The sequence below is a fragment of the Miscanthus floridulus genome, chromosome 9, assembly GCF_019320115.1.
Source record: "Miscanthus floridulus cultivar M001 chromosome 9, ASM1932011v1, whole genome shotgun sequence".
Taxonomy (NCBI): domain Eukaryota; kingdom Viridiplantae; phylum Streptophyta; class Magnoliopsida; order Poales; family Poaceae; genus Miscanthus; species Miscanthus floridulus.
Window position 1 is genome coordinate 138,962,464 of NC_089588.1, and position 10,838 is coordinate 138,973,301.

At 48.9% G+C, this 10,838-nt stretch overlaps 2 protein-coding genes and 1 pseudogene across 3 annotated transcripts; 1 reads left to right on the top strand and 2 right to left on the bottom strand.

Moving 5' to 3' along the window:
* Positions 1-204: 204 nt before the first annotated feature.
* LOC136481086 (IRK-interacting protein-like) lies at positions 205-3,295 on the bottom strand (annotated as a pseudogene).
* A 1,890-nt stretch (positions 3,296-5,185) lies between these two features.
* LOC136483100 (uncharacterized) lies at positions 5,186-8,176 on the bottom strand. 2 transcript variants are annotated; one of them, XR_010765304.1, is made up of 3 exons: positions 7,088-8,176; positions 6,525-6,617; positions 5,186-6,440 (listed from the first exon to the last, which is right to left on the bottom strand). XR_010765304.1 is itself a non-coding variant. In XM_066480205.1 (3 exons), the coding sequence occupies exons 1-3, from the start codon at positions 7,747-7,749 to the stop codon at positions 6,177-6,179; spliced, it is 525 nt and encodes a 174-aa protein (XP_066336302.1). In that variant the 5' UTR covers positions 7,750-8,176; the 3' UTR covers positions 5,188-6,176. The 2 variants fall into 2 exon arrangements, 1 of the variants encoding a protein (XP_066336302.1); XM_066480205.1 differs by having other exon boundaries at positions 5,188-6,440; positions 7,582-8,176.
* Positions 8,177-9,537: 1,361 nt separating this feature from the next.
* On the top strand, positions 9,538-10,530 carry LOC136481087 (uncharacterized). Its single transcript, XM_066478460.1, has one exon. It carries the CDS (start codon positions 9,538-9,540, stop codon positions 10,528-10,530), a length of 993 nt encoding a protein of 330 aa, XP_066334557.1.
* Positions 10,531-10,838: the final 308 nt, after the last annotated feature.

Sequence of the window (10,838 nt, forward strand, 5' to 3'; positions counted from 1 at the left end):
CGGCGGGTTCTGCCAGAACGGAGTACAAACTAGATAAAGACGGTATAGCAGTACTTGGACGTCTCAAATTTTTGAAATTCCTAGAAATACATAAAAAATTAAAAAATAAAAATGTTATCACTACTTGTCGTATATGAATCTCCCTTAGCTGAGCCTTATTTACAAGGAACAAGTCATATATGAATCTCCGAATCTCCCTTAACTGAGCCTTATTTACAATGAACAAAGGTGTACATCATCTCTGTTACTTCACTGAGCCTTATTTACAATGAACAAAGATGTACATCATCTCAGTTACTTTGGACATTATGCAAAAACATTGATCAGCTTCCTTTCATAAGAATCACCAACTATATATGCGACGCTCCTGAATCCTAACTGTCCACTGGTGTTCTCATACGCCTCATTCAGGTTCCACCAAAGTTGTGCACAGTCCACATATCACTGAATGTTAGAATGGGGTTCTGCTAAGAATTGATTAAGATATACAGACATTTGATATCACTGAATGTTAGAATGGGATTCTCCACTGGTGTTCCCATACGCCACGAAGAAGCACTGCAGCAGCTGCTCGGCCCATGGCCACGACCAGTTCAGGCTTCAGGGTCGACACGATGCAGCTCATCTTCTGGTCGCAGAAGCGGCTGAAGGTGGTACAGCACTAGTTTTGGATGCTTGTCACTGAGCATGATTTGATATGGCTGTAGGAGTAAATTTAGCTTATCTGATAGTCCGTTGTCAGCATCTTCAACTTGCTGTATCGATACCTTGCAGAACTGTTTTATGGAAAGACGGGCCTCGGATACTATCTGCAAAAACCCTTCCACCATAACCTCATGATTGACGGGCAAGGAATTGTCTCTGCTCCCACTAACTGATCTAGCCGATCTCTTTGAGTGACATTGCATGTTCTTTGCGCTCGTCGCTTGCTTTAGAGCCTTCTTCAATTCTGAACAGTATGTTTCCAGGCTCATTAGCTTGGTAGTCAATTTTCCTAGTGATAATTTCATCTCTGATACTTCTTGCAGGGCAGCGTCCCTATGCTCATTGGCCTCAACAACCTCTTTCTTCAGGGACTCCAGTGAGAACACACCCCAGTCCATCAGAAGCTGTGACATGTTCTCACATTCGATGGTGTTCGGTGACATGTCTGATTTCAGTTTCCTCTTTGACTTTGGTAAGAGCCAGGAGAGAATATGTGACCCTTTGTGTCTTGTCCGGAAGAAGGCAGCAGGGTGGTAGTTTGACAGCGGCGCGGTGCTATTGAGGTTCTTCAAGGACTTGGCATCAGCTTCAGTGTCCCGACTGATAGTTGCAGGCTTGCAGGTATTGCACGTCGTAACGGCCTTAAATTCAGTTAAGTCTGTCATCCTGCTGGCTGACCTAAGCAAACTGTCAGCAGAGAGGGTGAGTTGAAGCAGTGACGGATGGTTTCTGCATGCCTTTCTGTTCCGCAGGTGCTCATTTGATGAAGAGAAATGGAGCTCGCTGTTTGACGAAGAGAAGGTGTTGTGATTGTCGAAATCCGAGAACGTCATCTCGTCTTCTAGGCCATCATGGTCCAAACCGATGCCACTCAAGTTCTCAGACAGACTCATGTTATCTTGGCGAATGTAGTTCATTCCACCCAAGGGCTCTTCATCATAGGTCTGGGAATTCATCAAAGAAAGCAGCAAGGTTTATGTTACAATACGGACTGGAACTGAAAGTACAGCAGCATGAAGCAAAACATGCACGATCCAAGGGAAAATGTTGTACCAGCAGGCAACACATTTGACACAACCATTTAATATTTCATAATTTCAGTGGAAACATGATACTACCATACTACTGGTCAATTGATTCTTCATGTTTGCGAGTGTCAGTCCGTACTCTACTTGTATGCTGGCATCCCCAGCCAGTTCTGGGCCCTTGTGGCCATACTCTCATGCAGTACGCTTTCTTAAAAGCAGGGTTCTACATATTTCTAAAAGTAAAAACCAATTGATTATGCACATCGGTTTGGAGCCCAGGAGACCCTGAATTTTTATATTTTCATGTAATGATGATCCACTATATAGCAAAACAACCTTTACAGACAACCTGACAGCTTAAACAAAGTTCAGTCTAATGCTGAGGAAATGGCTCATTATATTCCGGCAAAGCGTATGAGTAGGATGCTCATAGATGTTGACAGAAAACAATTTAGGTAGCAAAATCATTTCTCGGCAACTATAAGTACAAAAATGACAAGAGATTTATCTTCACAAATCCTTGATTTTTCTCTATCAAGTTGGGAGCTGTAGATCCATCAGTTTTTTTTTTACTGTCACCGGGGGGGGGGGGGGGGGGGGGGGGGGGGGGGGGGGGGTGAGTTTTCCCCACCTGAATCGCGGTAATGTTTACATTTTGAGAGAAATGGAATCCACCAGGTTGATCGACCTACAGCTTTGCTTCAGTAAAATGAAATGCAATCAAGTAGCACTTATACTGTTCTAGGTTTCTTGCTTGACTCCAACCAAACTAATCTATTGAACTGGAATCTACGCCTAGAAATACAAGCTAACCTCTGAAAAGAACATTGCCGCAACAAGAAGAACAATCGACTCCAGCACTGACTTAGCATCAAACAGCCACCAAATTTACGAAAACATTAGCAACAAAAGGCAGGGCACGCGAATCGAGCAGCAAAGGAGGCACCTTTCACACACAGAAACACTTGCTCCTGGTACCAAGAAACAAACAAACAAACGTGGCTGCAAGAAGTTTCAGAGGTTCGCCGGTCCGCTTACCGGGGCAAACACGGGGTAGTCCTCGGCAGCGGCGGGCAGGAGGCCCGGCCTGGTGAGCGCCGGCGACACGGCCGGCGGCAGGCGGATGACGGCGGGGCTCCGGCTGGCGCAGGCGTAGGTCCCTGCATTGGAGGCGCCGCCGCCGCCGCCATGGAGGAGCGCGGCATGGAGCGTGCGCAGCTCGGCGGCCTGGATGTCCTGGCGCAAGGTCGGGAGCGCCGGCGGGAGGTAGGCGGCGAGGAGGAGGCGGACCCTAGAAATAAAATATTTATCTAACTATACTGCTTCAATTATTCATCCCAACTATACTACTCAAGAAAATATTCATCTAACTATAGTACTTGAATTATTCACCCCAACTATAGTATTCAAAACATTATTTTAAAATTATATTTTACCCTTGACTACATAAAATAATTTCAAAAAAGAAATTACCGGTCCTATTTTTTGGTCCCTAATCCCCTCAATTTTGGAGACGTCGGGAGGCGTTATGGTGCATATGGCCCCACCAACCATAAACACATCTAACGCCTCGTGACGCCTCCGTCATAAATGTCTCTCAACGCCTCTGTCTTGCTAGCCGTCGGATCGCTCGTCATGAGCCGTCGAAATTCCCCCAACCATCGTAAAAAATTTCTATTTAATTATTAGTTCATCATATATATTTTTGTTGCCCACTACTTTGTTCCGTAAAAACCTTTGGCACTGCCACAGCAGTTCAGGTCAGCTCATCTCCTTCAGTCCAGTCTTAGTGAAAATGTTGCTAGCTAATGATGATCCCTAAATGGTAGAGACACTTATATGAACATGTGCTTTTAGCTGTATGTCTTTGCACTAATCATCTATGTTGTCCATGTAAGATGTCCGAATCATTTGTAATGCTACACACTGCAATTGATCTATTAATCAGCATGTCACTGTTCTACTTCTCAGGACATGTCCGAATAGAAAGTGTCTATCTCTTTTTTTTTTAAGATCAGAAAGTGTCTATCTCAGGTTCTGCAAGTGCAACTATAGGAACAATTTATTCTATGGAAGTTTAGATGGGATTCCGCTCATGGGCTCCAAATTATAACTAGGAAAGATTGAGAATGGAAAGATTGAACTTGGAACCGCGGTTTACTAAATTAGTATGAGAGACATTAATTCATAAGCTTAAATATCTCGGCAGATGTTCCGTTAAATTTTATTTCAGTGTTGTGGGGTGTTTAACATGACTTACTGGCTCTATGATATTGTGACCATCCTCCTTTGCTTGTGTTGCAGGTTCTGTGAATGCAGCCAATTGTGCAGAGCTAGCAAAGAAAGAAGATATTGATGGTTTTCTTGTTGGTGGTGCCTCCTTGAAGGTATGACAAATTAACCTCAGATCTTTGTACATAATCTCCTTTGTTCCGTAACTTCTATTGTCAGTGGCTGCTGTTTGTAGCTCTTAAAACTCCTCTTGCAACTTTCATTATACACTTCCAAATCTCAATGGTGTTTAACAGGACTATGTATACCGATCTCTGTTCAGTAGTGGTTTTAAAATCATCTACTTGCAATGTTTTGCTGCCTTTGTTCTCAGTGGTGTTAAATAAGGCCGGTTATGTTATTTGATCTCTCCACTCCGTATGCAGCATATAGTTTACAAAACCTTCAAGAAGCTGTCAAAAATTTTGAACCATCAGTGTACCTAGCCTGCTATATAATAATCAATGATCTGTTAACAAATTTCTTGGTTTTGGCAGGCACCGGATTTCGCGACCATTGTCAACTCAGTGACTGCCGAGAAAGTTGCTCGTCCTGTTTAGGTGTTGTTTGCTTCTCTTATAATCCGTCTTTTTTTAGCTTATTTTTTTAGCCGAAACAGTGTTTTTCTCTCACACCAAATTAGCCGGAATAACAGCAAAGCCAACGGGGCTCATCTGCCACGCCATAAAGCTTGTGATTGTGGGAGCCTGGGAGGTGCTCCGTGTGAATGTGATTGTGTGCCGTCACCTCCTGGTTTTGCTGATTTGCAGCGCGGAAACAGAAAATAATGCAAGATGTCATCATTTTTTTTTTGTTCTCGTAGACCTGTACGTGACGGGTACGTTGGGAAAAAAAACTTGTTGAGAGTCGAGGAGAATTATAAGTTTTTTTTTACACTTCTCCTATATTTCAGGTGCCTGAATTTTATAATGATTTCAGGAAACACTTTTATACCCCCCACTAGTACAAGTAAATTATTAATTTTGTGATTTGTTATTTATGTTTGTGTCGTAGCATATCAAATTTTTGTCTTTGTCTAACTATAGAAATAATTATAAATTGTTGATTGTCTTTGTGCCAATACAAATCAGATTTTGTTAGATTTGTGATTTTGTCTAACTAAGTTTTTATTATCGAAATAAAAAATTACAGATTGTGCCTACAAAAATTACATAAAACGAAAACTATAATTTTAATATAAAATATATGTAATAATCATCGTCCGAAAGAAACTAAATTCAAGCATCTGAATTTTAGCAAATCTTTTTTTTATGCCTCAATACTTAAGCACAAGTTGTAGTAGAAATGATAAGTGCCTTGGGAGCCCGCAGCCGTACGCCTCCGGCCGACGACTACGATCGGCGGCGGCGCCTGGGCTCCCATGATCTCCCCCACCGGAATGGACGGCCAGGCTCCACCTCTTCTCGACGCCGTCGTGCCCGAGCCCCTTGCAGCCGGCGACGAGTTCCATCTGCCGCGTCCTGTCGAGGTGGAGGACGCCCTGCCCTCCGGTATGGACGGCCAGGCTCCACTTCTCGACGGCGTCGCGCGGGATCCCCTTACCGTGTCCGACGAGCTGCAGCCCACGGGCGAGGTGGTGGAGGAGGACACCCTACCCGTCGCGCCCGACATCTTCAAGGGTGAGGTGGTGGAGGAGGACGTCCCACCAGTCGCAACCGACATCGTCAACGATGCCTCTTCGGAGGGCCCCAGGCTGGCAGCGGTGGCGTCGTGCTCACCGACGAGCTCCGCGACCGCATCGTCAAGCAGGTCGAGTACTATTTCAGCGATGAGAATCTTCCTACGGACGAGTTCCTGTTGAAATATGTGAAGAAGAACAAGAAGGGCCTTGTTCCTATTGAGACCATTGCATCATTTAGAAGAATGAAGAAACTCGTTCAAGACCTCTCAGTAATTTAAGCTGCACTCAGGACATCACCAAAGCTGGTTGTAAGTTCAGATGGGAAACGGGTCAGGAGGTTACATCCGTTGCCACACAATGAATTGAAAGATTCAAAGAAAAGCACTGCTTTGGTCGAAAATCTACCTCCAGATTTATCCATGGAGAGTATTCAGGAAAAACTCGGTACGGTGGGCAAAGTTGTGAACATAACAATTAATGATCCAGAATTAGCGAAAGAATCTTCAACTGCTAAGAAGCCTGACTTCAATTTAAGTAGTAAGGTTCATGTACTTGTTGAGTACTAGCACATTGCCCGCGCTAACGCTATGGCAACATTTTGTACCATACACATCACTACGATTGCACACGGTCTTAGAAGATAAATTTAACAGGGCGTGACCAACTTCATCCGCTGAGCAGCTTCCTTGGCAAGCAGCTTTTCCCCTTACCTTGGTTTTCGCCTGTGATTTGGAACCCATGACACCACCACCCCAGTTCTTACTGACCTCATGAAACTTGTCGTTGAAGTTGGCCTAGGAGAGAATGAGTTCCCGTCAGTACATAAGTCAATTGAACACAAATTGGATGCGGAGAAAAAGATATTCATAAAATCCAACCTTAATAGCCTGCAGGATCTTGCTGAACTGAAGATTGTCCTCATTCTTGACGGTGGTCATGCAAAGAACAGATGCAGTATTCTTGTGAACGACCTACATGAAGTTATTCATTAGCTAAGAAACATATAACTCCAGCTAACAAAAAACATAACAATTGTACGTTTTATGCATAGCTAGCGTGTTAATAATGATATGAAGTTCTCTCCAAATATGTGTTTGCTATTCAATTGGGCAACACCAAAGTATTTTCAATCAGCACTAAACTGGAAAATGAGGTTATCATCATACATGGAAATCTGCTACAAAGAATGTACCAACAAGAAAAAGAAGACAGAAGCTTGTTGTTATGGTGGGGAACGTCTACACAAGGAAGAGGAGGGCCAGTGGCTGAGAGGTGGACCGGGCCAGAGCGCGATCACCATCGTCACAGCACGCCTATAGTGTCAGTTGGGCGTCAGTTGCTAGATCCTAGAGTTTAGGAGAGAATTCAGGATAGGAGTCATTTGGTTGTTATCCCTTTGCATTAGCTGAAAGTAGTTAGGATTGGAGTTTAAGTATTGAACCTTTGTGCTTAATAAAGTTTAGCCAGGGAATAGAGATTACTCTATCCTGCTCCTTGGCGCTGCCCTGTTCAGGTCACTGCTCACGATCCGGCACACCAGGCGCCGAGCACGGCGCCGCCGGGAACCCAAGCCTCGGCCTTCCCCTACACATCCTTACGCCCTGAGGCCCTGAGGCCGCAACAACCTGGTATCAGCGACCATGGCTTCCTCGGCCTCCGTCGTTTCCACCGCCGCCGCTTCCTCCGCGCCCCTCGCCGCCCCCACCACCGCCGCGCCCACCTCCGCTGCCCTAGTGCCCACCGCGCCGCTCCCCTATTCCCAGCAGCCGACGCCGCCGGCCTCTCCCACAGAGGCGTTTAACGCATTGACGGCGGCCATCTATGGAATGCAGCGCCAGCTCGGCGACTTGACGCTGCGTGTGATGGCGCTCGAGGGTCGTCCATCACCCTCGTCGCAGCCGTTCCAGTATGGACTGGCCGGGTACGGCGGCATACCTGCAGGAGGAGGAGGAGGAGGAGACGGATCGGCCGGCCTGTCGATCCAGCCGAAATGCGGCGGCGGTGCCTTACGGACGCAGGAGCCCTGGAGCGACGCGGACCATACGAATGCAGGGGGGCGGCGCGGCGGCGCACGACATGCAGATCACCGCCACGAACAGGCATGCGACCCCCCGCGCGGTGTCCATGGGCGGCGCCTCCTTTCCCTTCCCCACTCCCACCATCCGGCAAGCTTGCAGAGTAGGCCTCGCCTCGCCTCGCCTCGCTTTACCCGGCTGCGTTGTCTCGGTGTCCGCCTCCGCCTTCACCAGCCTTCTCCCACCTCACTCGATCCTGCGCAGCGGGCGTGTCCGGCGGCTACCACCGATGGCGCTCGGGCTTCGCCCTCTGAGCCGGCCGCCGGGCGGGGAGGGGCGCAGGATCGTGGGTGGCGGCGGCGAGATGAGGGGTGAGAAGGCAGGTGGAGATTAGGGGCGAGACTTTTTTTTTCTTCGATTTTCTTCGTAGGGGGGCAGGGATCGAACCCTGTCCATCGCGCCTGCCGCCTGGGGTCGTGGTCGCCGCGCGTGGGGTTTCAGCGATGCCGTGCCGCTGGTTTTTTTTTTTTTAACAGATGGCACTTTCATTACTTTGAAAGATCGTTACAAAGTAAATCCCGAATGGACTCCGGGGCTTCATTTAGCCACATCAAACCAGCCGTCTGGTTAGCCGATTTAGCTAATACATGAGCTACCTCGTTACAATTTCGACTAACAAAGACAAAAGAAATAGCATCAAAGTTGTTTTTCATTATCTTGATGTCTTGGACGATTGCTCCCATATGAGACCTATCCAGAGTTTTTTCCATAAGCTTTCGTACCAAGTTTAAGCGGTCTGAAGCAATTACCACTTTTTTGAAGTGTTGATCACATATGAACTTTAAAGCCCATCGGACAGCCAAAGCTTCAGCCATTTCTAGTTCAGAGACTCTGCAAATTACTTGGTTTGTTGCAGCCAAGAAATTTCCATTGTGGTCTCGTATCACACATCCAGCTCCCATTCTTTCTGATTTCACTAAAAACAACAGCATCAACATTTGCCTTAACCCAACCTTCCGACGGTGGAACCCATCGTTTGGTAGATGCATTAGGCTCACACCTGTTGGAAAAATTGGGAACATCAAACGCATAGCATTACCACTTGAATATATGCTTTAATTTTTTCAACTATCCGATATGGGTGAACAATATCTTCCCCATTTCTAACACCATTCCTATTCTCCCAAATATGCCACATAATTACAGTAAAGATAGTAGACTCTTCATTAGATGCATTAGCTAAAAACTCCCATAACCACTGCTTTGGAGAAAGAAACGGGTTAAGTTTATAATTTATACCACACCATTTCTTCATTTCACGCCATATTTCTGCAACGTATTGACATTTGATGAAGGCATGAGCCACCGTTTCTACCTGCCCACAAAAGCAGCAAGCATCAGTGGTACAAACATGTTAGAATGTAATAGTAACAGCCCATATTGGGTGTACGGCCCATTGGCCTTGTACATTGTAACCCTAGCCTATTAGGCTATATAATGAAGGTCACCCCCCTGATTAAGGTGTGCGGTGTTGCTTTACATGGTATCAGCCCTAATTACGGTCCTTTCCTTCCGCTCTCGCGCCTCCTCTGCCCGTGCGTCCTCCGTGAGGACGTGCGCCACCGCACCAGCCCGGCCACACGCGCACTCGCACCGCCGCCAGCCCAGGCCGCGCGCGCACTCGCGCCGCCGCCCCTGCCCCGCGTTGTGATCGCCAGGCCGCACGCCTCCTCCAGTCGCGCCACCTCGTCGCGCGCGCGATTGCCGCTCCAGGCCGCCGTGCGGATCGCGCCGGCGCCCTGTAGCCGCGCCCATGACGTCGTCGTCGAGTTCCTCCTCCACAACCGGCGCCCTCGGCCCCCAGTCGTCCGGCACCATGGGGGACTCTCTCGCTGCTCCCTTCTTCGCCGCCTACGCCTCCGTCAACGTGAAGCAGCACGTCCCCATCGCGCTCAGCCTCGAGCGCCCGAACTACTCCAAGTGGAAGGCGTTCTTCACCGCCCTCTGCGGCAAGTACGGGCTGCTCGGCCACATCGATGGCACGGAGGCCGCGCGCCCGGCTGACCCCCTGTGGTCTCAGCCTGACGCCTACATCCGCGGCTGGATGTACGGCTCCGTCGACGACGCCGTCCTCGACCTCGCTATGGAGCCCGATCAGGATGCGCGCGCTCTGTACATCTCTATCGAGGCCCTGTTCCAGGCGAACAAGGAGTCCCGCGCCGTCGTCCTCGAGCAAGAGTTCCACAACCTGTCCCAGGGCGACCTCTCCATTGACGCCTACGCCCAACAGATGAAGCGCACCGCTGATGCACTTCGGGAGGTCAGCCACACCATCTCCCCTGCGCAGCTCGTGCTCAATCTTCTACGCGGCCTCAACTCCCGCTTTGCCAACACCGCCGACATCATTGCCAACTCATCGCCGCTTTCCGACTTCAAGTCTGCCACCAACATGCTCCGCGTCAAGGAGCTCCGCCTTGGCACCGAGGGCAAAGAGGCCTCGGCTTCATCTCTTGCCGCCTCCACCACCTCCTCCTGCACTTCACCGTCCTGCCGGTCCACCTCCTCTGCACCCAACAATTGTGGGGGCGGTGGCAAGGGCAAGGGTGGCAAGGGCAAGGGTGGGCGTGGCGGCAACGCCAGCGGTGGCAGTGGTGGTGGTGGGCGCAACCAGCAGCACGGTGGCGGCTTCAGTGAGCAAGGCGGCGGCTCCGACGGGCGTCAGGCTCCTCAGCCGGCCGGCCCTTGGGTTTGCTACAACCCTTGGGCCGTCCAGTGGCCACCTCAGCAGCAGCAGCAGTGGGGTGCGCCACCTCGTGCCCCTACACATCCGCCTAGAACGGCAAAGCTGAGCGGATGCTTCGCACACTGAACAATGTTGTTCGCACGCTTCTGTTTCATGCCGCCATGCCTCCATCCTATTGGGTCGAAGCTCTTTCCACCGCTGTGTTTCTGATTAACCGGCGGCCCTCATCGTCCATACATAATGGTATTCCCTATCATCTCCTTCACCGTAAAATGCCAGACTACTCCATCCTTAGAGTTTTCGGTTGCCTGTGCTATCCGAACCTCAGTGCCACGACTCCCCATAAATTGTCTCCTCGCTCAGCAGCGTGTGTCTTCCTCGGTTACCCTCCTTCCTAGAAGGGCTACCGGTGTCTTGATCTTTCCACTCGCAAG

Bases quoted from the DNA above. Each gene is read 5' to 3' on its own strand.
- LOC136483100 (XM_066480205.1), bottom strand. From the start codon at position 7,749: ATGCCTGTTCGTGGCGGTGATCTGCATGTCGTGCGCCGCCGCGCCGCC. The intron at 6,618-7,581 runs GTATGCCGCCGT...AACTTCATGTAG, and splicing joins TCCTCCTCCTCCTCCTGCAG to GTCGTTCACAAGAATACTGC. The intron at 6,441-6,524 runs GTTGGATTTTAT...ATTCTCTCCTAG, and splicing joins AGATCCTGCAGGCTATTAAG to GCCAACTTCAACGACAAGTT.
- LOC136481087 (XM_066478460.1), top strand. From the start codon at position 9,538: ATGGGGGACTCTCTCGCTGCTCCCTTCTTCGCCGCCTACGCCTCCGTC.